This window comes from Arachis stenosperma, chromosome 9, assembly GCF_014773155.1.
Source record: "Arachis stenosperma cultivar V10309 chromosome 9, arast.V10309.gnm1.PFL2, whole genome shotgun sequence".
Classification (NCBI taxonomy): Eukaryota; Viridiplantae; Streptophyta; class Magnoliopsida; order Fabales; family Fabaceae; genus Arachis; species Arachis stenosperma.
Genome location: NC_080385.1, coordinates 149,560,310 through 149,587,705, shown reverse-complemented (window position 1 = coordinate 149,587,705; position 27,396 = coordinate 149,560,310). Strand labels below are relative to the sequence as shown.

The window sequence follows — 27,396 nt, the reverse complement described above, 5'->3', positions numbered from 1 at the left end:
GCTCAACTTTTGAGGAGGAAAGAATTTATCCAAGAATGCAGTGACAAGCTTATCCCATGAGTCCAGGCTATCCTTGGGTTGTGAATCCAACCATACTCTAGCTCTGTCTCTTACAGCAAAAGGGAAAAGCATGAGTCTGTAGACTTCAGAATCAACTCCATTCGTCTTTACAGTCTCACAGATCTGCAAGAACTCAGTTAAAAACTGATAAGGATCTTCAGATGGAAGTCCATAAAACTTGCAGTTTTGTTGCATTAAAGCAACTAGCTGAGGTTTCAGCTCAAAGTTATTGGCTCCAATGGCAGGAATGGAGATGCTTCTTCCATCAAACTTGGACGTTGGTTTTGTGAAGTCACCAAGCATTCTCCTTGCATTATTATTATTATTTTCGGCCATCTCCTTCTCTTGTTCGAAAATTTCTGAAAGGTTGTTTCTGGATTGTTGTAATTTAGCTTCTCTTAATTTTCTCTTCAGAGTCCTTTCAGGTTCTGGATCAATTTCAACAAGAGTGCCTTTATCCTTGTTCCTGCTCATATGAAAGAGAAGAAAACAAGAAAAGAAAAAGGGATCCTCTATATCACAGTATAGAGATTCCTTTATGTTAGTAGAAAAAGAAAGGGGGTAGAAGAATGAAGAATGGATTCGGATTTATGGATGAAGATAGGTGAAGAGAAGTGTTAGTAATTAAATAATTAAATAGAATGAGAAGAGAGAGAGGAGAAAAGAAATTCGAAAATAATTTTTTTAAAAAAAAAAAGGGTTAGTGATTTTCGAAAATTAGAATTAAATTATAATTAAAAATTTAAACATGAGACAATTAATTAATTAAAAAGAATTTTTGAAAAAGAGAGAGATATTTTCGAAAATAGAAGAGGGAAAAGTGGTTAGGTGGTTTTGAAAAAGATAGGAAACAAACAACAAGTTAGTTAGTTGATTGAAAAAGATTTGAAATCAAAATTTTAAAAAGATAAGAAGATAAGAAGTTAGATAAGATATTTTGAAATCAAATTTTGAAAAAGATAAAAATTTTTGAAAAAGATAAGATAAAAGATAAAAAGATATATTTGAAAAAGATTTAATTTTAAAAAAGTACTTAACTAACAAGAAACTACAAGATAAGATTCTAGAATTTAAAGATTGAACCTTTCTTAACAAGAAAGTAACAAATTTCAAATTTTTGAACTAATCACATTAATTGTTAGCTTAATTTTCGAAAATTTGATAAAAAGATAAGAAAAAGATTTTGAAAATATTTTGAAAAATAATTTTTGAAATTTTCGAAAATTATAAAAAAAAATGAAAAAGATATGATTTTTGAAAAAGATTTTGAAAAGATAAGATTTTTTTAAAATTTGAAATTTTGACTTGACTTGTAAGAAACAACTAATTTTGAAAATTTTTGACCAAGTCAACCCAAAATTTCGAAAATTTGGAGGAAAATAAGGAAAAGATATTTTTTTGATTTTTAAATTTTTAAAGAAAAACACAAAAATGACCCAAAACATGAAAATTTTGGATCAAGACACAAGATGCATGCAAGAATGCTATGAATGTCAAGATGAACACCAAGAACACTATGAAGATCATGATGAACATCAAGAACATAATTTTGAAAAATTTTTGATGCAAAGAAAACATGTAAGACACCAAACTTAGAAATTTTTAATGCTTGGAAAATATGAATGCAAAAATGCACATGAAAAACAACAAACAACACAAAGCAAGAAATCATCAAGATCAAACAAGAGGACTTATCAAGAACAACTTGAAGATCATGAAGAACATTATGAATGCATGAGATTTTCGAAAAAATGCAAGAAAAATTTTAAAAGCATGCAATTTGACACCAAACTTAAAAATTTACTCAAGACTCAAACAAGAAACACAAAATATTTTTGGATTTTATGATTTTTTAATTTTTTTGTATTTTTATTAATTTTTTTCGAAAATAATGTGAAGAAAAACGAAAATTAAAAGAAAAATTTTGAAAAAGATTTTTGAAAAGAGAATTACCTAATCTGAGCAACAAGATGAACCGTCAGTTGTCCATACTCGAACAATCCCCGGCAACGGCGCCAAAAACTTGGTGGACGAAATTGTGATCACATGTTCTTTATACTTGTATGAATTTACTCTTAGGGCACTGTTTATTTTCACAACTCCGTTCAACTAACCAGCAAGTGTACTGGGTCGTCCAAGTAATAAACCTTACGTGAGTAAGGGTCGAATCCACAGAGATTGTTGGTATGAAGCAAGCTATGGTCACCTTGTAAGTCTCAGTTAGGGAGATTAAAGGGTAATTGTGATTATTGGAATTAATAATAAATAAAAAGGAATAATAAAAGGGATAGAATACTTATGCAGATTCATTGGTAGGAATTTCAGTTAAGTATATGAAGATGCTGTATGGCCCAAGGACGCCTGCTCTCCCATTGCTTCTACTCAATCCTTCTTACTCCTTTCCATGGCAAGCTTTGTATAGGGGTTCACCATCAGCTGTGGCTACTTTCATCCTCTCGGGAAAATGATCCTATGCGGTTGTCAGTCGCACGGCAAATCGTCTGGAGGCATCACCCATGGTTGATGGCTACATCCCATCCTCGCAGTGAAAACTAATGCTCACGCACTCCGTCACAGTACGGCTAATCACCGGTTGGTTCCCGCTCCTACTGGAATAGAATCCCTTGATTCTTTTGCGTCTGTCACTAACGCCCAGCAGGTTGCAAGTTTGAAGCACGTCACAGTCATTCATTACCGGAATCCTACTCGGAATACCACAGACAAGGTGAGACTTTCCGGATTCCCAGGATCCTACTCGGAACACCACAGACAAGGTTGGACTTTCCGGATCCTCATAAATGCCGCCATCTGTCTAGCTTATACCACGAAGATTCTGTTGGGGAATCTAAGAGATACACATTCAAGCTCTGTTGCATGTAGAACGGAAGTGGTTGTCAATCACGCGCGTTCATAAGTGAGAATGATGATGAGGGTTATCTAACTCATCACATTCATCATGTTCTTGGGTACGAATGAATATCTTGGAATAAGAATAAGAGAGATTTGAATAAAAAAAAATAGAACTTCATTAATACTTGAGGTACAGTAGAGCTCCACACCCTTAATCTATGGTGTGCAGAAACTCCACCGTTGAAAATACATAAGTGAAAGAGGTTCAGGCATGGCCGAATGGCCAGCCCCCTAAACGTGATCAATAGTCTCTTAGGATGAAGAATAAAACAAAACTGAGACCAAAGATGTCTAATACATTAGTAAATCATCCTATGTATAATAAACTAGCTCCTAGGGTTTACATGAGTAAGTAATTGATGCATAAATCCACTTCCGGGGCCCACTTGGTGTATGCTTGGGCTGAGCTTGATCTGTCCACGAGCTGAGGCTTCTCTTGGAGTTGAACTTTGAGTTATGACGTATTTTGGGCGTTCAACTCCGGATCATGACGTTTTTCTGGCGTTTAACTCCAGACAGCAGCATGTACTTGGCGTTCAACGCCAAGTTACGTCGTCATTCTTCGAATAAAGTATGGACTATTATATATTGCTGGAAAGCCCTGGATGTCTACTTTCCAACGCCGTTGAGAGCGCGCCAATTGGAGTTCTGTAGCTCCAGAAAATCCATTTCGAGTGCAGGGAGGTCAGAATCCAACAGCATCAGCAGTCCTTTTGTCAGCCTTTTTCAGAGTTTTGCTCAAATCCCTCAATTTCAGTCAGAATTTACCTGAAATCACAGAAAAACACACAAACTCATAGTAAAGTCCAGAAATGTGAATTTAACATAAAAACTAATGAAAACATCCCTAAAAGTAGCATGAACTTACTAAAAACTACCTAAAAACAATGCCAAAAAGCGTATAAATTATCCGCTCATCAGTACGCACTCTGGAATGGCTCTTGACTATAGTAATTTGGTGGAGGTTGGTTATAGCGCATTGGAGGGGGTTGTTGCCAAGAGGGTTGATCAAATCCTTGTGGCTCCTCCCATCTTTGATTCTTCCAACCTTGATGCATATTTTCATTATAGCTTCCATTCCCTACAACAACATTGGAACCAAACTCATAGCGACAGGAGTGAGAATTCATAATAGCTAATAAAAATTAAAAACAAAAACAAATAAATAAGCAAAAACAAATATTTACAATAACCAATAATAAGGCACACGTTTGTAATTCCCCGGCAACGGCGCCATTTTGACGAACGGAGTCTTGCGTGATCTAGAATTTCACAAATAAATTCTCGTTGAAAGTATAGCGTCTAAACTAACAAAGAATCATTTTGTGCAAAAATTTGTTTGTCACTAAAGCAAACCCAATAAAAATTAATAACCGAAGTATTTAAACCTCGGGTCGTCTCTCAAGGGATTGCAGGGAGGTGTTCTTATTATTGGTTATGAGAAAAGTATCTTTTTGGGTTTTTGAAAGGTTTGAACCAGGAATGTAAATGACAAGGAAGTAAATTAATTATCATGAAAACCCTTGCAAGGTATAAGAACTAGACGTCCTATCCTAGTTATCCTTATCAATTGTGATGAGAATTGGCTTTTGCTCCCACTTGGTCAACCTCTAACTATGAAGGTATGTTAAGTGGATAAATCAATTTGATTCCTCAGGTCCTAGTCAATTCCTAAGAAAAGACTAGAGTTAGGGGAATTCAAATCAATCAGCAAAGAATTCCAATTTTCAATCAACAAGGAGTTTGATAACTCAAGTGTCTCCAATTATTCAACACAAGCTAAGAATGTAAAAAGCTAAATTAAAATCATAAATATGAAATACCTCAAATTGCATTAAATAAAGAAATCAAATCTAACATAGAGTTCATAAACAAATAAAAGAGAAACTAAATTAAAAGAACATTGAACCTGGAATTGAGAAGAAGAAGAAATCCTAATCCTAAAATCTAAGAGAGAGGAGAGAGCCTCTCTCTCTAGAAAACTACATCTAAAACCTAAAAATTGTGAATAATGAGAAGTGAATGATGAATGAATAATTCCCCCACTCTGCAGCCTTTAATCTGTGTTTTCTAGGCTGAAAACTGGGTTAAAACAGCCCAAAAATTGCCCCCAGTGATTTCTACAGTCGCAGTACGTCGCAACAGATCTAAAAATCTTGGAGAAGACGTATTACTCAGAGAGAGAGAGAGAGAGAGAGAAGAGGTAATTAACGCATTCTAGAGAAGAAGAAAAGAAATGAGAATTTTGTATACAAACCTAAAAGTGAGAACGCAGATCACATCAATGGAAGCTGTGAACTCTAAAGAGGCATCACCGGAGGAGAAAACTCACTCTTGCGCACTTTACTTGCTAAGCTAGGTTTGCATAAATGAGGTTTTCCTTTAAATAATAAAAGAATATATTGGCGGTTCTATCCGCCAAAATCACAAAAACTGCCATATTCAACAAGAAAGTTACGACAACAATATGTACCGCCGAAAATAAAGAAAATTATGGCATTTACAAAGAATCGCCCTAATAAAAATGTCGTTTTAAACCGGTTTTTTTTTTGTAGTGATAGTGTTATATGAAAAATGTTAGAACCAAATTTTAGTGAAAAAATGAAAAATTTACTAGTCAGAACACAAATATAAAATAAATGTAAAAAATAATTACATAAAAAAAATTAATTACCTAATATTTTCTAGTCTATATCGACATAAGCTCATTTGATTTAAATTTTCAACCATCATAGCCATGTATATAAGTTGTTCATAGTGATAAAAATACTTATATATGACACATATATCCATCAAGATCCGCACGTCATAATATGACATGTTCTTTAATTATTTGAAAACATATACTAGCTAGGACTAGGATTAATTGGACCAAATCATGCTATCTTGCAATATTCATTGTGCTGCTTGTAGTTGTCTCCAAATTGGAAGTGAAAGACCATGAGTAAATATCATGTGCCTCTACACCACCGCTTGTTGAGGTGGCAGATAACCCAACCCTAACCTTCTCCGGCAGCACAACTTTCAAATCAACCACTTGGGAAACAGTAGTAATCCTACCATTTTTGTTAGTAACGGAAACACTCAAGGTCTTAGACAAAGAATCATATATTGTACTCACTCTAACTAACGATCCACTAACGCGATTCCATTGACAGTCTTCAATGAAATCAAAGAGTTGACATCATCAATTCCAACATGTGCAGAATCTGGATCCCATTCGTTGGTGTAAGTGTCAAACTCTACACCAACGAATTGGTTAAAAGCGTTGCTGCTGGCATCAACAACACCGAGGAATCCAGCCACCACTCGAGTTGTTGGGAATTTCGGTGTTTTGTGGCGCAAGAGAATGTTAGAATATATATTAGGATCAATTAGTATTTATTAGAATTATTTAGTATATTTGCATATTTATTATAGAATATTACGTCTTTATTATTTCGATTCTCTTAACACTTATAAATATCCTTTTATATTGTATCATTTTACACAACTTGAATATACATAATCATTTTTTTCTACTACTCTATCTTACCATTTTTACTATGGTATTAGAGCTATGACATCCTCCTTGAAAAGGATATGTTGTTTTTCTTTCGGTGAAATCACCATATTTTTCACACTTTTTCTCTATTCCATTTTTCTTGTCTTTTGTCACTTCTTTGATGCTTTTTCACCTTACCAACTAGCCTATTCTCTTCTTCTTGTATATTTTCGAGTCGACTGATCAAACACTATTGTCATCGGCTGCTTACCTATTCTCATGGAGAAATCATATAGTTTTTGCTCTCTTTCGGCAATTTCGTCCGCATTTCTTCGTGGCAGTTCTGTCTGTGTTCTATCGTGGTAGTTCCATCTGCATTCTCTTGTGGCAGTTCCGTCTGCGTTTCGTCTATGTTTCCTTATGGCAGTTTCATCTGCGTTTTCTTGTGGCAGTTCCATATGCATTTCTTTGTGGCAGTTCTGTCTGTATTTTTTATGGCAATTCCGTCTACGCTTCCTTCCTGTAATTCCCTCTGCATTTTCTTTTGGTAGTTCCGTCTGCACTTCCTTTTGACAGTTCTGTTTGTACCGGTTCTATCAGTTTATACAGTTTTCTTTCTCTCTTTATTTTGTTGTTTTAAATAAGTTTCAAACTCAAGTTGTCACTTGAGTTTGATGGAGATGTTAGAATATATTAGGATCAATTAGTGTAAGAACTGCGATTAATTAACCGTTTAATTAAATAATTAAAATTGCCCAAAATAGGTTCCAAAAATTTAGAATGTTAATTAGAAAATATAAATATGATTTTTAGACTCAGTAGATTTTTCTGAGTTGGAAAATATAATTTTTTTGCGAAAAATTGCGTAAAACCACGTACCAGTAAATTAACCGGCAGTACTAGCTTAAATCTGTCTAGTACTGTGTGAGAATGATAAAAATAGTAGAAAAGCTTAAGAAAATAATTAGAGTTAAAACTGGGCACTAATTTTAAAGGTTTGGCCCAAAGTTAGACAAAACGGGCAAAAAACGCTAACGAATTGGACCGAGCCCAAGCCCAACATATAAAACCCCTCTTTAGTGAGCATTCAACTCATTCATTTCACGAAAACACAAACACACACAGTTGGGAATTGAGAGAGAGAAAGGAGAAGAAACACTATTCACTCCTCTCTTCAATTGGCCATAACTTGAGCTACGGAGCTCCGATTCGCGTGTCATTTGCGGCTACGCGAAACTCTCGCCGAACCCGTCACTTCTAGCTAGGTATTATGGTGAGCTTCTCGAAAATCTCTGTCCAGTTTTTTGCCCTTGTGAAATTTGAATTTTAAGTTTTGGTTTTGAGTGAAATTTTGTATTTTGATTGTTTAGGTACTAACTATTAGTGAAGGATTGTTGGATTCTATCCCAAATTTTAGTGGATAAGTTTGAGCATTGGTGATTATTGGAGTTGCCTTGGATATTTGGAAGCATTTGGATTGGGATTGTTGACTTGATTTTGGTTGGAAGCTTGGTTTGGACTCAAATTTGGGTTTTGTGCATATTGGGAATCGGCCAAGGTATGGTTTCAATTTTTCTATGTAATATATAATATTTTTGGATACTTAGACTAGTGGACCTTAAGATAGGATTGAATTGATTGTTGAATTTGATCATGTATGATGGCATTGTTGATTTTGATGAATTATGATGTTGAACTTTGAGATTGTTGTTGGTTATTGAAATGAAAGTTGAAAATGATGATTTTGAGTGTTGATAAAGAGTTGTGAGGCTTATTGATGTTGATATGTGTTGAGTTTAGGGAAATGATGTTTTGAATGTAATAACTGAGAATTTGAGGAAGGAAAATAAAGATTATTGGATGAAATTGGTGAAATGGCATGTTGGTAGGTTATCGAATGAATTGGAAGATATTTGAATATCATTCATATCCATTGAAATTGTTATGGTTATAGGATATTTGGTATTGATTGTGAATTTTGGAAATTTGATAACCTAGTTATTTGGTATTACTAAAGATGAGTTAGTGACCTATTTTAGTAAAATTTATTATAAATTTAGAAGACGGAGACTTAATAAGTATTCGGAGTACTAAGGATGAAATAGTTGTGTGGGTTGAAAGAGTACTGTATGGATGATGACTATGATGAGCTGCAGGAATGTGAATTGATAATATTGTGACGAGTCTGTGACTCGAAGAATGATGATGAATTTATGAATATTGAAAGTGATCACTGAGGAATATAAATATACTGTTTAATACTGAGATTGTTGAGACGTTATGTGCCTGGCAAGGATGGTTGGTTAATCCCGCTTGTCGAGGTCGTGGCGAAGGCGTAAGGACGGTTGGTTCATCCCGCTTACGTTGAGATGTGAGGTCTGTGACAGAGTATCTCGCTCGCATCTTTTTGGAATCACAAGAGTGTGCCAGGCACGATATCCCTAGGGGTTCTTATTTATATTCGTGACCGAAAGGCAACATTCCCATGGGAATGTGTCGAGTTGGCAGTTGAACCGACAATGTGATATCACAACCAAATAGGACAGGCATTCATTATGTGCATCTTCTATTTGTTTGCTTGCTTTGCTGACTTGAATTGCTTGTCTAATCGTATAACATGATTATTTGCTTCTTGAATTTCTTGATATACATGCTATACTTGTGCTTTACTTGCATTGTTATTACTTGTATTTTCTACTGGAATTGAGGAGATTCGGAAGGCGGTGGCGATGTAATTGCATGGCTGTTAGGCTGGCAAAAGCTGTGGGACAGTAGAGAATTGGTAGATTAGAAATCCACTAAGTTAGATTTTCCTATTTCATTATGATTTTTAAAGTAATGGTTTTAATTTTAGTATGCTTTAAGTTGAATCTCATGATTTCTAAGAAGCTCTAGGATTGCCTCTAGCGTCCCGGAGTCTTATATCTTACATTATTGGGCACTGTTACCATACTATGAACCTCCGGTTCTCATTCTATACTTTGTTGTTATTTTTCAGATACAGGTCGTAACCCACCTCGGTGAGTTACGTGATAGTGACAGAGCGGAGGATCTTGATTATCTTTTGGAGACTTTTGATTACTTTTGCTTAGATTCTCTCACTTTTGTATTTATATTTTGCCTTAGAGGCTAACCTTGAGAGAGATATTGTATAAGCTGCTTTAATTTTCAAAACTCTGTATGTCTGTATATAACTAGTCAGCCTAAACTCCGAAGGCTGAGGCTAGTTCCTTATGACTATTATATTCTCTTATATATACTTATATTTTGTTATCTTATATCTTTATCTTGTGCCTTAAGTTTGTAGCTTCGTATGAACATATTGCGCTTTTGTAACCATGTTTTTGAGCTTATTTCTTCATCGAGCTTCTAGAATTATTATTTCCTTCTATATATATTATTGTATAAGCTTTAGAATTGTTGTAATCTTTGATTAACCATTGCTTTACGGCATGAGGTAAGACTTAGGGTAATTAGGGTATTACAATTAACATTCATTAGAATTTAGCATATCTGAATATTTATCATTATAGGATATTACGTTTTTATTATTTCGATTCTTTTAGACCCTATAAATACCCTTCTATATGTATTATTTTATACGATTTGAATATATATAATCATTTTCTCTACTGCTTTCTTATCCTTTCTAACAAAGAAGATAATCTCATCAGCCGGGTTGTAATCACCTTCGACATCTTCAGCAACAAAGGAAAAAGAAGTGACAAAGCTAGCAATGTTCCCCGTGGCTTTGTCCCAAATAGTCACCGGCATAGCACACAAAACACGACCGGTGTTTGAAACGGGTTTTCACGACTTGTTATAGCCAAAACCCCGTTTCCTAGAATCTCGAAACTGCCTTGGAGAGTTATGCTAGGGTTGTTATTGGAGAACTTGGTGAAGTTGAAGGAAATTACTTTTGTTGCGTTCATCTTGTTATTACTTGCAAGGAAGAGAAAGAAAATGACTAGAACAACACAAAATGGTTTTGGGTTTGGATGATTTGAGTAAGAGATAGCCATGGCTTAGGAGATTTTTTTTTCTTATTAAATACGTTCAATGAATGATGATAATAACACTAGTTATCACATTGTTATATAGTAACTGGGGAGTGGCATTGTGGGGTTCTGAATACCTGTTCGATTAAGCCCGCTCGATTTAATAAGGTGCCCAAAATCAAGTCTGTGACGAGTAACTCCCAATTAATGCCTGCTCATGCACTTCTTCGGTACCTGCCTCTATCTCAATTATTTCTTTAATACTTCAAATTAGCTCATCCCAGTTGAAAATATTTTTCGACTAACAAATTGCCCCCTTTGATTAATGTGTTTGTTTTCGAAATCAATTTTAGAAGATGAAACACTTAATCCAAATTCAAATTTTAGTCTCCTGAATCACTAATAATTACGATTTAACTTCCCCATTAATACTGACCCGTTCGACACGTTTTCCAATTCAATATCCTTGATTCGATATGCATTTCCCGACTACAATCCTATCACTTGGAAAGGGCCTTCCCAAGTATGGGATCATTTGCCAAGAATTTTCGATTTCTTCTCCATTGGCAAAATAACTTTCAAAACCAACTCACCTATACTGAAACGCTTCTCCTTTATCCGACGACTATAATTTTGAGCAACACTTTCTTTTTGTCGAATCATATTTTCAAGTGCCACTATTCGTTCTAAATCTAATTCATTCAATTTATCAAACATTACATTCTAGTAATCATCAACTGGCAAATCGTTCTGTTTTGATATCCTCAAAGTATTCAAATTGATTTCCAACGGGAGCACAACATCATGGCCATAAACTAATTTATAAGGCAACGTTCCTGTCGACCCTCTTGGTAAATTTCGATAAGCCCATAATACTTGACTTAACGTTTCATGCCAAGTTCGAGGTCTGCTTCCGATTTATTTTTTAATCAAACCTATCAAAATTTTATTTGCTGCCTTAACTTTGTCCATTGGCTTGTGCGTAATAAGGAGTTGAGGTAACCATATTGATATTCCTCAAAGCTGCAAAATTTTTAATTCGCTGACCAGTAAACATAGTCCCTTGATCTGTACTCAATGTCTGAGGAATCCCAAATCGATGGATTATATGTTCCTCAATAAAATCGATTATTTTATTTTGACCAACTTCTATAAGAGGCACTGCTTCAACCCACTTTGTGAAATAATCAATTGCAACCAAGATAAATTTTTGATGTTTCGATGAAGGAAGGTGAATCAAACTAATTAGATCCAAAGCCCAACCTCTAAATGGCCATGGTTTTATAATCGAATGAAACTCAGATGCTGGGATTTGTTGTATCGAACCATGCTTTTGACACTCCTGACACACCTTTGCATATTTAATACAATCTTCGATTATAGTTAGCCAATGCACATGATTGCAATATAACACCCATTTCATCTTCTAACCAGCCTGATGGGCACCACATATCCCTTTATAGACTTCACCCAAAGCAATATTTTGATCATCTCGGCCTAAACATCTCGACAAACTTCCATCGATTCATTTTTTATACAACTCGCCAGCCATTAAGACAAAATTTACTACTTGCAACTTTACCTTTCTATCGACTGGGATACTGGGATTCTTTAAATACTCAGCAATAGGCTTTCTCTAATCACCATCTTCCCATTCGCCTATACATAAAGCTTCCCTTTCATCCGCAGGCACTAATATTTGATGGATACTAGACAACTTTTTTAGAGTTTCTAGGCCGATTCTATATCTTGAAGCAATTTGGGCTAACTCATTAGCAATTTCATTGTGAATCCTTGGGATGTGAACCAAAGAAACTTTTCGAAAAAAAAGTTAACAACTCTCAAGCCATTGCTAAATATTTCTGTAACTTCTCATTATTGCATTTAAACTCTTTCGATAACTGCTTTAGGACTAATTGAGAATCCCCTTGGATTTGAACTTCCAAAGCCCCTTTATCAATCAATATTTTAAGGCCCAAAATTAAAGCTTCATACTCTGCCATATTATTCGAGCAAGGATATTTTAACTCGAATAAAAATAGCGATGGAATCCCTTCTGGTGAAATAATAAGAATTCCTACTCCTGCACCATCTTTGTGCTTCGATCCATCAAAATATAACTTCCAATAATCGACTTCAATATCAATTATATTTGCCCCCTGGTCATTCAGATGATTCGAATTGTCAACAAGAAAATCTGCAATGACCTGACCTTTTACAGCCTTGGCCAGGATATACTGTAAATAAAATTCTGTCAAAGCCAGCATCCATTTCCCTAAACGCCCTCGTAACATCGGAAAACTCAACATATATTTGATGATATCAGTTTGTGCTATAACCTTCACTGATTTAGCCACCATATAGCATTTTAATTTCATACATGCATAGTATAAAAACAAACACAATCTTTCTATCGGAGAATACCTTGTCTCGATATCAGTTAGAACTCGACTAAGGTAATAAATAGCCCGTTCATGCCCATTCTCATCATCTTGGGCTAACATACACCAAATTGTGTTTATAGATGCTGCAATGTATAATTTTAAGGGCTCATGTGGGCGAACGCTCGCCATAATCGGAACCTTGGATAAATAAGCCTTAATAAAATCGAATGCTAGTCGATGCTCATTTGTCCATTCAAAATATGAGTCAGTCTTTAATTTCACTAAAGGTGCAAACACTCGAGTTCAATCAGAAAGATTCGAAATGAACCTTCTGAGGTAATTCACTTTTCCTAGGAAAGATTGCACTTCTTTCTCCAATTTAGGCGCAGACAATGCTAGTATCGTATTAGCCTTGCTTTTATTGATTGCAATTCCTTTCTTATGAACAACAAAATTTAGAAAATTTCCAGCCGATACACCAAAAGCACATTTCAAATGATTCATTTTTAATCCCTTCTTCCTCATGGTAACAAATGCTTTCCTTAGGTGATCAATGTATTGATTCACCGAAATCGATTTGACCATAACGTCATCGATATATACCTCCAGAAATTTTCCAATAAATTCATGAAATATAGCATTCATTGCTCGCTGGTAAGTTGCACCAGCATTTTTCAAACCAAAGGGCATAACTACCCATTCATAAGTGGCTAACGCCCCAGGACAACGAAAGGCAATTTTGGACACATCATCTTCTGCAATGAAAATTTGGTTATATCCTGAATAACCGTCCATAAAACTTAAAATTTCGTTCCCTGCTGCAGAATTGATCAACATATCTGCAATTGGCATAAATTACTCATCCGTTGGGCTAGCATTATTCAAATCTCGAAAATCAATACATACTCTTAGCTTTCCATTTTTCTTCATTACATGCACAATATTCGAAACCCATTTGACATAACGTGCAGTTCGAATGAACTTGGCTTTAATTAACCGTTCTATTTCTTCCTTAATCTTTTGATTGATTTCTAGAGCAAAACGTCAAGGAGTTTGCTTCACAGGTCGAGCATTTGGTTTCAATACTAATCGATGTTCTACAAGAGAATGATCAAGACCAGGCATCTCATGATAATCCCAAGAAAAATAATCTTTAAATTAATGTAAAGATGAAAAAGTTCAGTTCGAAAAGGATCTACAAGACCTTTGCAAATATAAGTAATTCGAACATCCTCAACAGATCCTAAATTAATTTCTTCTAATGGATCTTGAGATTCAAACCCCTTGAAATGATCATCATCTCTTACTGAATATTTTTCAAAACCCAAAAATTCTAAATCATAGATGCAATCAAAAGAGAAATCAATGGATTCATTAGGAATAAAATGAACTTGATCACTTGCTGAATTAATATCAACTTTATTTTCAACACAATGAGCTTCTGATATTAAACCAGCAGTTTGACATACAATATCATTTGTATTACACAAAGAAGAAAAACTAAGACCATGACTAAACTCGATCGATGACATCGAGTTGTTACTCCTAGTAAAAGAACTTGTATTCCTATATGATTCCACTTCATCAGAAGAACCACTTTTATTTCCTACAGAAAGAGAATTACTTAAATAATAATTATGTAAAGTTACCAGGTAGTCTGACATATCCTGAAACTGGTCCATGGAGCAATCCTTCATCAAACCTTTAAGATAAATAGTCCCAGCCAGTCGGGCTCACATTCAACTGGGAGTAGCGCAACTTCACCGTTAGACCTTTTGAGGACAAATAACAACCTTTGCAATTATAAGAGTTCAACATCCTATCAACATTCAAAGGTTTCAACTTAGGGCTATACACCTTGAAATCAACATGTATCTATTCAACATAAAGATTCAAATCTGCTTTAATGACTTCAGGCTTTCCATCCTCAGTCGAAAGAAGGACACTTTGATGCACAGTAGAAGGTACAACTCCAACACCATAGATCCAATCTCGCCACAATAAAGCATTGTAACTTGCTTTTGATGGCACCACCATGAACACAGTATTTTGTTCGGATGATGTAACCTTCACCCCCAAAGTAACAAGACCTTTTGCTGGAGTCAAAGAACCACTAAAGTCTGTTACAGCAATGTTAGTGGGGACCAGGTCATCAAGATACTTCCCAACTTTCATCAGCATCTTTTCTGGTAAGAGACTTATTGCTATTCCACCATCAATCAGCACTTTATTTACCTTAATCCCACTCAGAGTAGTAGTAATGTGGAGTGGGTGGAGATGAGATTTCTGCTTTTCAGTGGGCCTCAGGAAGTAACTAATGCGTGAGCATCTTCTCTATCTTTTCCTAGTGAATTTGCACTTGAATTGCTAAGTTTAATCAAGATTTAATATATTTTAGCCACTATAAATTTACTTTGAGTTGTGTGCAATTATGTTTATTTTAGGTAGTATTTTGGACAAATTTCACGGAGTTGAAGTCAAGGATAGAGAATGGAGATAGTGAAGAAACAAGGCTGCTTCATCAACGCCAAACTTGGATTCCCCAAGTTTGGCGCCACAACAAGAAAGCCAAAGGAATGTGTGCTGCCTCCTCCACACCGAACTTGAAGTTCTTCCAAGTTCGGCATCAATGAAGAAATTCCAAGGAGAATTCACTCTGCCTAGTCCATGCTGAACTTGGATTCTTCCAAGTTCGGTACCAACCTTTAACGCTAAAGTGGTCCCATTCGTCTAAGGGCTTGCACGAGATATATTTAATTAATTTTGATTAAACTTTAATTTTATTTATAATTAGAAAAATATATTATTTAGTTTAGGAAATATAATTTACATTAATTAGAATTAGATATAAAAGGGAAAATAATCAGCCTTCGGGCTAATCTCTTCTCTTCTTCCTCATTTCGCACTTTACAGTTTTTCAGAATCGTAGTTTTCTCTCTGAACCATGAGCAACTAAACCTCCACTGTTAAGGTTAAGAGCTCTGTCTATTGTATGGATTGATACTATTATTTTGCTATTTTAATTCATATATTGATTTATAATTCAAGAATTATTTTTGTTCTTTATCTTATGAATTTGGGTGGAACGGAAGTATGACCCTTATTCTAATTGAGTTCTTGTATAAATTGGAAAAGCTCTTTACTTGAACAACAGCTTGAAAACATATTCTCCTAAATTTCTAATTATCTGGACTTAACATGATATGTGACATATAATCCTCTTATATTTGTGTAATTAGGGTTTTTGTGGAATATAAACTAGAAATTGAACTTCACCCTCTAATTGGAATTAAGTGACCAAGGAATTGGTGGTTGATATATTTTAGAGGAGACTAAAAAGGTCTAAGGAATTAGGGTTTAGTCACATATAGTTTGCCATGAATTGAATCTTGCATGATTAAAATAGATAACTTTGAAGCCTTAACTGTTTTCTCCCATATTATTCACAACTTGTTTACTGCTTGCTTTCTGATATTCTAAAATTACTGTTAATGCTTTTGAACCCTCTGAACATCATTTTCTGTTTGTCTAACTAAGTAAATCACGTAACCATTGTTGCTTAGTCCATCAATCCTTGTGGGATCGACCCTCACTTACCTGAGGTATTACTTGGTACGACCTGGTGCACTTGCCGGTTAGTTTATGGGTTATAAATTCCGCACCAGTAACCTGGCTCATCCTTATATCAGATGAAAGAAAAGGCCTCTTCAGCATCCATATCGAAGTCTTCTTCTGGGTCACCTTCATATTCAACCAAAAATTTGGTTGGAATAATCGAAATAGTTCCAACCATCTCGTCATCTCCTTCCTCAAAATACTCCTCATCCAAGACAACTTCTCGCCTTTATCGACTCCCAATGAATGAGCTACTGCCTTACCTTTCTCCATCTTCGCAGGAGATGGAATCCCTTTCGGGCATGTCTCTCCATCAGAAGGAAAGACAATTCAGGAATGCATCGAAGGTGTTGCCCCCTTGCTTCCGTCTGTCTGAGGCTTCTTATTTTGATTAAGGTTCCTCCTACCTCTACCTCTTGGATAACCTCTGGCTCGACCACGGAAATAGGGATACTGGTTTCGAGGAGGTCCTCGATGTCCCCACTGAGGGTTCCATCAATACAGAGCATCTCGATTCTGGAATTCCTAACAATTCTGAATCCACTGGACACCTGTAGCCTGAGACCGGCTCAAATGTGTAACAACATTTTGTTGAGGGGTCTTAGAGCTTTGACCCTCTATACGCCGAATCGGCTGCCTCTGTCGAGCTTGCTATTCTCTATGAGCTAACTCTTTCTTCATTCTTTCTTTCTCGAAAATGGCTGCGGCTTCAGCATCGAATACAACATTACATCATGGACATAAGGACACGTCACGATCTTTGATCTTTTGCTGTACCAAGAAATCGAGCAAGCCATCTCCTACTCGAGGATATATAAATTGAACTTGTGACTCGAAATCATCCAAATCCACATCGAAATCATAAGACATGCCAACCATATTTACACCGAAAAATGGTTCAATGAAACTAGCATCAGCATCAAAAGGATCAACATCGACCTTCATTTTCATCTTACTATCATCGAACTTTAGACGTCCTTCCATTATAGCTTCCTGAATTAAATTCCTAAAACAAACACAACTGTTAGTCGAATGACTGGTTTCTTGGTGAAATTTACAATAAGGTTTCCCTTTCAAATCTTGCACTAAAAGTAAAGTTCTACTCAGGCAGAATTAATTGTTTATCTTTAAGCAACACATTGAAAATCTGATAAGATTTCGAAATATCAAAACTATATTTCTTTCCACTTTTCAGTTTTGAATCATTCAACTTTTCATTTCTAGGAAGCTTTTTAAGTAAAAAACAAACATATGGAGGATGATGAGCGGATAATTTGTACGCTTTTTGGCATTGTTTTTAGTATGTTTTTAGTATCTTTTAGTTAGTTTTTAGTATATTTTTATTAGTTTTTAGTTAAAATTCACTTTTCTGGACTTTACTATGAGTTTGTGTGTTTTTCTGTGATTTCAGGTATTTTCTGACTGAAATTGAAGGTTCTGAGCAAAAATCTAATTCAGAGACTGAAAAGGACTGCAGATGCTGTTGGATTCTGACCTCCCTGCACTCGAAGTGGATTTTCTGGAGCTACAGAAGCCCAATTGGCGCGCTCTCAACGGCGTTGGAAAGTAGACATCCTGGGCTTTCCAGCAATATATGATAGTCCATACTTTGCCCAAGATTTGATGGCCCAAACCTGCGTAGCAATTCGGCCTCAGAAATTCCAGCGTTAAACGCCGGAACTGGCATAAAACTTGGAGTTAAACGCCCAAACTGGCATGAAAGCTGGCGTTTAACTCCAGAAAAGGTCTCTACACGAAAATGCTTCATTGCTCAGCCCAAGCACACACCAAGTGGGCCCGGAAGTGGATTTTTTTGTCATTTACTCATTTCTGTAAACCTTAGGACACTAGTTTGCTATTAATAGGATCTTTTGACATTGTATCTGTACCTCATGACATTTTTACACATTTCATTGTATACTTTCCACGGCATGAGTCTCTAAACCCCATGGTTGGGGGTGAGGAGCTCTGCTGTGTCTTGATGGATTAATGCAATTACTACTGTTTCTTATTCAATCATGCTTGCTTCCATTCTAAGATATCACTTGCTCTTAACCCGGATGAATGTGATGATCCGTGACACTCATCATCATTCTCAACTATGAACATGTGCCTGACAACCACCTCTGTTCTACCTTAGATTGAGTAGATATCTCTTGGATTCCTTAACAAGAATCTTCGTGGTATAAGCTAGAACTGATGGCGGCATTCAAGAGAATCCGGAAGGTCTAAACCTTGTCTGTGGTATTCTGAGTAGGATTCAATGACTGAATGACTGTGACGTGCTTCAAACTCCTAGCAGGCGGGGCGTTAGTGACAGACGCAAAAGGATCGATGGATTCTATTCCGGCCTGACCGAGAACCGACAGCTGATTAGCCATGCTCTGACAGAGCATAGGAACATTTTCACTGAGAGGATGGGAGGTAGCCGCTGACAACGGTGAAACCCTACATACAGCTTGCCATGGAAGGAGCCTTGCGTGTTTGATGAAGAAGACAGTAGGAAAGCAGAGATTCAGAAGATGGAGCATCTCCAAAACCTCAACCTATTCTCCATTACTGCAAAACAAGTACCTATTTCATGTTCTTTTGCTTTTCTCAATCAATCCTGATAATTTCTGATATCCTGACTAAGATTTACAAGATAACCATAGCTTGCTTCAAGCCGACAATCTCCGTGGGATCGACCCTTGCTCACGCAAGGTATTACTTGGACGACCCAGTGCACTTGCTGGTTAGTTGTGCGGGATTGCAAAAAGTGTGATTGCAATTTCGTGCACCAAGTTTTTGGCGCCGTTGCCGGGGATTGTTCGAGTTTGGACAACTGACGGCTTATCTTGTTGCTTAGATTAGGACTGTTTATTTTTGTTGGTTTAGAGTCCTTTAGTTGAGTCTAGTTTCATATTTTAAGTTTGGTGTCAATTGCATGCTTTTATTTTTCTCTTGATTTTCGTTTTTTGCATGTTCTTAGTCCCTTTTTGATTCATAAAAATTCTAAGTTTGGTGTCCTCTTTGTGTTTTTCCTTTAAAATTTTCGAAAATTAGTGTTTGATTTTCTAAAAATTTTAAGTTTGGTGTCTTTTTGTTGTTTTTCTCTTTCCTCTTTTCAAAAATCAAATCTTTTTCATAAAAACTTTTCAATCATATCTTTTTAATTGCTGTTTTCAAAATCTTTTTAATTAACTAATTGATTCAGTTCTCAATTTGCTTTGATCTTATTTTCTTTCTGATTTTCGAATTTTTATTTTAATTTTCTTTTGTTTTATTTTAAATTTTTTTTCGTTAATTCAAAAAAAAAAAACAAACAAACAAAATTTATCTATTTGCAATCATTATCATTTCCCTTTTGTCCATTATGGACCTAAGAGGGATTGATCAGTCCAAAAGGACTCTGGGGTCATATGCTAACCCCATTACAGCTGCATATGGGAGTAGCATCTGTACACCTCCCATCAAAGCAAGCAGCTTTGAGCTAAACCCTCAACTCATTATCATAGTGCAGCAAAATTGCCAGTATTCCGGTCTTCCACAGGAAGAACCTACTGAGTTTCTGGCACAGTTCTTACAAATTGCTGACACAGTACATGATAAAGAGGTAGATCAGGATGTCTACAGACTATTACTGTTTCCATTTGCTGTAAAAGATCAAGCTAAAAGGTGGTTGAATAACCAACCTACAGCAAGCATAAAAACATGGAAACAGTTATCAGACAAATTCCTGAATCATTTTTACCCTCCAAAGAGGATGACACAGCTAAGGCTGGACATCCAAGGCTTTAAACAAGAGGATAATGAATCCCTTTATAATGCCTGGGAGAGGTATAGAGGTATGCTTAGAAAATGCCCCTCTGAAATGTTTTCAGAGTGGGTACAGTTAGACATCTTCTACTATGGGCTTACAGAAAAAGCTCAGATGTCTTTAGACCACTCAGCTGGTGGATCTATACACATGAGGAAGACAATTGAAGAAGCTCAAGAGCTTATAGACACTGTTGCTAGAAACCAATACTTATATTCTAGCAATGAGTTCGTTCCAAAGGAAGAAGTCATGGCATTAGTCACTGATCCTAATCCTCAGGAACAGATGAATGAGCTTAATCAACAATTGCTCCTGATGACTGAACAGTTAGCAGAATTTAAAGAAATGCTCCATGATACTAAGGTTGCTAACAAGAACATAGAACTGCAGTTGAATCAAGCAAAACAGCAAATATCTAAACAGATAACAGAGGAATGTCAAGCAGTTCAACTGAGGAATGGGAAGACACTGAATACCTCTGTTCAAAAGAGCAGAAAGCCAAACAAGGAACAATTGATAGAGGATAACCAAACCACTGTTCAAAATCCCTCTGAGGACAGTAAGAGCCCAGAGAGGAATATTGGCGTTCAAACGCCAGAAAGGGAAGGGAAGCTGGCGTTAAACGCCCATTCCTGGCCCAGTTCTGGCGTTCAAACGCCAGAAAAGGGGGAAAAGTTGGCATTAAACGCCCATTTTCCACCCAATCCTGGCGTTCAGACGCCAAGGGGAGATCAGACACCTGAGAGTGCTGACAGTAATCCCTTTAACAAGGCTTCTTCAACCACTTCTGTAAGGAATAAACCTGCAGCATCTAAGGTTGAAGAATATCAAGCCAAGATGCCTTATCCTCAGAAACTCCGCAAGGCGGAACAGGATAAGCAATTTGCCCGCTTTGCAGACTATCTGAGAACTCTTGAAATAAAGATTCCTTTTGCAGAGGCACTTGAGCAAATACCTTCTTATGCTAAGTTCATGAAAGAGATCTTAAGTCATAAGAAGGATTGGAGAGAAACTGAAAAAGTGTTTCTCACTGAAGAATGCAGTGCAGTTATTCTGAAAAGCTTACCAGAAAAGCTTCAAGATCCTGGAAGCTTTATGATACCATGCACATTAGAAGGTGATTGCACCAAGACAGCTCTATGTGATCTTGGAGCAAGCATCAATCTAATACCTGCATCCACTATCAGAAAGCTTGGGTTGGCTGGAGAAGTCAAACCAACCAGGATATGCCTCCAACTTGCTGATGGCTCCATTAAACACCCATCAGGCATAATAGAGGACATGATTGTCAAGGTTGGGCCCTTTGCCTTTCCAACTGACTTTGTGGTGCTGGAAATGGAGGAGCACAAGAGTGCAACTCTCATTCTAGGAAGACCTTTCCTAGCAACTGGACGAACTCTCATTGATGTACAAAGAGGGGAGGTAACCCTCAGAGCCAATGAAGATGAGTTCAAGTTGAATGCTGTAAAAGCTATGCAGTATCCAGACACACCAAATGACTGCATGGGCGCTGACATTATTGACTCTCTGGTAGAAGAGATCAATATGGCTGAAAGCCTAGAATCAGAGCTTGAGGACATCTTCAAAGATGCTCAACCTGAGCAAGAAGAACTAGAGGAAGCAAAGGAATTTTCGAAAATTCCTCAGGAGGAGGATAAACCTCCCAAACCTGAACTCAAACCTCTACCACCATCCCTGAAGTATGCATTTCTGGGAGAGGGTGACACTTTTCCAGTGATTATAAGCTCTGCTTTAAATCCACAGGAAGAGGAAGCACTGATTCAAGTGCTAAGGACACACAAGACAGCTCTTGGGTGGTCCATAAGTGATCTCAAGGGCATTAGCCCAGCTAGATGCATGCACAAGATCCTGTTGGAGGATAATGCCAAACCAGTGGTCCAACCACAAAGGAGGCTAAATCCAGCCATGAAGGAGGTAGTGCAGAAAGAGGTCACTAAATTACTAGAGGCTGGGATTATTTATCCTATTTCTGATAGCCCCTGGGTGAGCCCTGTCCAAGTTGTTCCCAAAAAGGGAGGCATGACAGTGGTTCATAATGAAAAAAATGAACTGGTTCCTACAAGAACAGTCACAGGGTGGCGCATGTGTATTGACTATAGAAGGCTCAATACAGCCACCAGGAAGGATCATTTTCCTTTACCATTCATAGACCAAATGCTAGAAAGACTAGCTGGTCATGATTATTACTACTTTTTGGATGGCTATTCAGGCTACAACCAAATTGCAGTAGATCCTCAGGACCAAGAGAAAACGGCATTTACCTGCCCTTCTGGCGTGTTTGCCTACAGAAGGATGCCTTTTGGTCTGTGCAATGCACCTGCAACCTTTCAGAGGTGCATGCTCTCTATCTTCTCAGATATGGTAGAGAAATTTCTGGAAGTCTTCATGGATGACTTCTCAGTATATGGAGACTCATTCAGCTCCTGTCTTAACCACCTAGCACTTGTCCTGAAAAGATGCCAAGAGACTAACCTGGTTTTAAACTGGGAGAAATGTCACTTTATGGTGACTGAGGGAATTGTCCTTGGGCATAAAATTTCAAGCAGGGGTATAGAGGTGGATAAGGCAAAGGTAGAGGTAATTGAAAAATTACCACCACCTGCCAATGTTAAGGCAATCAGAAGCTTTCTGGGGCATGCAGGATTCTATAGAAGGTTTATAAAGGATTTTTCGAAAATTGCAAAACCTCTGAGTAACCTGCTAGCTGCTGACACACCATTTGTGTTTGACACACAGTGTCTGCAGGCATTTGAGACCCTGAAAGCTAAACTGGTCACAGCACCAGTCATCTCTGCACCAGATTGGGCATTACCATTTGAATTAATGTGTGATGCCAGTGACCATGCCATTGGTGCAGTGTTGGGACAGAGGCATAACAAACTTCTGCATGTCATTTACTATGCTAGCCGTGTTCTAAATGATGCACAGAAGAATTACACAACCACAGAAAAAGAATTACTTGCAGTGGTTTATGCCATTGACAAGTTTAGATCTTATCTAGTAGGATCCAAGGTGGTTGTTTACACTGACCATGCTGCTCTTAAATACTTACTCACAAAGCAGGATTCAAAACCCAGGCTTATCAGATGGGTGTTGCTTCTGCAAGAGTTTGATATAGAAATAAGAGACAGAAAAGGGACAGAGAACCAAGTAGCTGATCATCTGTCCCGAATAGAACCAGTAGCTGGGGCGTCCCTCCCTTCTACTGAGATCTCTGAGACTTTCCCAGATGAGCAACTCTTTGCCATTCAGGAAGCTCCATGGTTTGCAGATATGGCAAACTATAAAGCTGTGAGGTTCATACCCAAGGAGTACAGCAATGTGCAAAGAAAGAAATTAATTTCAGATGCCAAGTACTACCTATGGGATGAACCATATCTCTTTAAGAGATGTGCTGACGGAGTGATCCGCAGATGTGTACCCAGAGAAGAAGCACAAAGGATCCTATGGCATTGCCATGGATCACAGTATGGAGGATATTTTGGAAGTGAGCGAACAGCCACTAAAGTCCTCCAGTGTGGCTTCTACTGGCCTACTCTCTATAAAGATTCCCGAGAGTTTGTGCGTAACTGTGACAGTTGCCAAAGAGCTGGTAACCTGCCTCACGGATATGCCATGCCTCAACAAGGGATATTAGAGATAGAATTGTTTGATGTATGGGGAATTGACTTCATGGGGCCATTTCCACCATCATACTCAAACACTTACATTCTGGTGGCGGTGGACTATGTATCTAAGTGGGTAGAAGCAATTGCTACACCCACTAATGATACCAAGACCGTGCTAAAATTCCTCCAGAAACACATCTTCAGCAGATTTGGTGTTCCCAGAGTACTAATCAGTGATGGGGGCTCTCATTTCTGCAACAAACAGCTATACTCTGCTATGGTTAGATATGGAATCCGCCATAAAGTGGCAACTCCGTATCATCCACAGACAAATGGGCAAGCTGAAGTCTCTAACAGAGAGCTAAAAAGAATCCTAGAACGGACTGTGATAGCCCGGAGAAAGGATTGGGCAAAGAGCTTGGATGATGCTCTGTGGGCATACAGAACAGCATTCAAGACTCCTATAGGAACCTCTCCATACCAACTGGTGTATGGGAAAGCCTGTCATTTACCTGTGGAACTGGAACATAAAGCCTACTGGGCAACAAGATTCCTGAACATGGATGCTCAGTTAGCTGGTGAAAAAAGATTGCTCCAGTTAAATGAGCTAGAGGAGTTCAGACTCAATGCCTTTGAAAATGCAAAAATCTATAAGGAAAAGGCAAAGAAGTGGCATGACAAGAAATTGTCAACCAGAGTCTTTGAGCCAGGACAAAAAGTTCTGCTCTTCAACTCTAGGCTCAAATTGTTTCCAGGAAAACTCAAATCCCGGTGGAGGGGTCCGTATGTGATTACAGAAGTTTCACCATATGGATATGTTGAGCTTCAGGATATTGATTCTGACAAAAAGTTCATTGTTAATGGACAGAGAATCAAGCATTATCTTGAAGGCAATTTTGAGCAGGAATGCTCAAAACTGAGACTTGGGTGATTCTCAGTGAAGGTCCAGCTAAAGACAGTAAAGAAGCGCTTGCTGGGAGGCAACCCAGTGATTAGGAGGTTATATGATTTGTTCTTACAGAGGCAAGTATCAAAAATGAAGGAATTCACAGAGTTACAGAAGGATTCAGCTCAAAAAGCAGAGAAAATGAGCTTACTGGCGAAAAAATGCCAGTAAAGGGCATTTTGGGCGTTAAACGCCAGAATGGGTACCATTCTGGGCGTTTAACGCCAGGAATGGTGCCATTTTGGGCGTTAAACACCAGAATGGGCACCATTCTGGGCGTTTAACGCCAGGTGGGCAGCATCCTGGGCGTTCAGAAAAACGCCCAGTGATAAAGGATTTCTGGCATTTAACGCCAGCCAGGGCACCTGGCTGGGCGTTAAATGCCCAAAAGGGGCATCAATTGGGCGTTAAACGCCAGAATGAGTGCCATTCTGGGCGTTTAACGCCAGCAAGGTGGGGGGACCACAATTTTGTTTTCAAATCAAATTTTTTCAAACTTTCCTTTTCTTACCCATACTTTTCTACAAAATCACACTTCAATCATTCATCATTCACTTTCAAATCTTCAAAAATCAAAACCATTCTTCAAATTTATTTCAAATCAATTACAAACATTGTTCAAAAATTTCACCCTTTTCTCAATTTCTTTCCATATCTTCTCAATTCTCCTTTCAAATTTCTCTCTTTTTTTTCGAAAACTCCCCTCCCCACCTTATAAATACACGTTTGTTCCCCCTCTTTCCACCACACCATTCGAATTTCCTCTTCCTCCCCCTCTCTTCTCTCTTTTCTTTTGCTTGAGGACAAGCAAACCTCTAAGTTTGGTGTGCTTTTCCGTGATCACTAAGCCAAGATTCATCAAGATTATGGCTCCTAAGGGAAAACAAACCAATTTAAGAGGAAAGAAAGAGAATAATCCAAAGAATCTTTGGAATCAAGAGAAGTTCTTAACCAAAGAACATGAAGACCATTATCACAAAATAATGGGTCTGAGGTCAGTGATCCCGGAAGTAAAATTTGATCTGAAAGAAGATGAATATCCGGGGATCCAAGAGCAAATTCGAAACAGAGGATGGGAAGTTCTAACCAATCCTGAGACAAAGGTTGGAAGGAACATGGTTCAGGAATTCTACTCAAATCTGTGGCTGACAGATAAGCAGAGAATGACTGGAACTGCTTACCATACCTACAGAACCATGGTCAGAGGGAAAGTTATATACTTCCATCTGGACAAAATAAGAGAAATCTTCAAGTTGCCTCAACTGCAAGATGATCCTGACTCCTTTAATAGGAGGATGGTGAGAGTAGATAAAGGGTTGGATCAAGTTCTAGAGGACATATGCCTCCCTGGAACTAAGTGGATAACCAATTCAAAGGGTGTCCCAAACCAACTCAAGAGGGGAGACCTCAAACCAATTGCAAGAGGTTGGCTAGACTTTATTGGGCGTTCCATATTGCCCACTAGCAACCGTTCAGAGGTCACCATCAAGAGAGCAGTGATGATTCATTGCATTATGCTTGGAAAAGAAGTGGAGGTTCATCATGTGATTGCTTGTGAGATCTACACAATTGCAAATAAAAATTCCACTGAAGCCAAACTGGCTTATCCAAGCTTGATCTCCTTGCTCTGTAAAGAGGCTGGGGTGAAGATGGGAGTAGATGAATTCATACCCATTGAACATCCAATCACCAAGAAGTCAATGGAAGGACAAGTGCAAGACAACTCTATCAAAAAGAGGGCGCAGGAGTTCCTCCCTGAATTTCCTGAAATTGTCTACTGGGCCAGCCTAGAAGCATCTATCACCAAGTTGCAAGAGACTATGGAGCAACTTAAGGAAGAACAGCAGAATCAGAACTGCATGCTCTGCAAATTGCTAAAGGAACAAGAGAAGCAGGGGCGTGAAATCCAAGAGATGAAACGCCAAAAGCTCTCCTCTCAAGCTGAGGGAGCATCCACTTCTCAAAATCAAGGTTGTTGAGTCCTAACTCTGTGAAAACCTCTATCATTAGGAGCCTATTTTTGCGTTTTTTATTATTTTCTAGTCTAATCTTATATTTATTTTTAAGTCTTGTCCTTAATTCATAATAATAAAATTTAAAGTTTATGCCTTAAAGCTATGAATGTCCTATGAATCCATCACCTCTCTTAAATGAAAAATGCTTTAATCACAAAAGAACAAGAAGTACAGGATTTCGAAATTAATCCTTCAAACTAGTTGAATTAGCTTGATGTGGTGGCAATACTTTTTGTTTTCTGAATGAATGCTTGAACAGTGCATATGTCTCTTGAATTTGTTGTTTTGAGAATGTTAAAGATTGTTGGCTCTTGAAAGAATGAGGGAAGAAGAGAACTGTTATTGAGGATCTGAAAAATCATCAAATTGATTCTTGAAGCAAGAAAAAGCAGTGAATACAAAAAAAAAATTTCAAAAAAAAAAAGAAGAAAGAGAAAAGAGTAGAAAAAGAAAAAGAAAGAAATAAAGTTGTGAACCAAGGCAAAAAGAGTGTGCTTAAGAACCTTGGACACCTCTAATTGGGGACTCTAGCAAAGCTGAGTCACAATCTAAAAAG

The 27,396-nt window shown here is 37.4% G+C and overlaps 1 protein-coding gene and 1 pseudogene across 1 annotated transcript; both read right to left on the bottom strand.

Moving 5' to 3' along the window:
• Nucleotides 1-5,851: 5,851 nt before the first annotated feature.
• On the bottom strand, nt 5,852-10,476 carry LOC130950082 (putative bark agglutinin LECRPA3; annotated as a pseudogene).
• A 1,817-nt stretch (nt 10,477-12,293) lies between these two features.
• Nucleotides 12,294-13,025, bottom strand: LOC130950081 (uncharacterized). The gene has a single exon (XM_057878638.1). It carries the CDS (start codon nt 13,023-13,025, stop codon nt 12,294-12,296), a length of 732 nt encoding a protein of 243 aa, XP_057734621.1.
• Nucleotides 13,026-27,396: the final 14,371 nt, after the last annotated feature.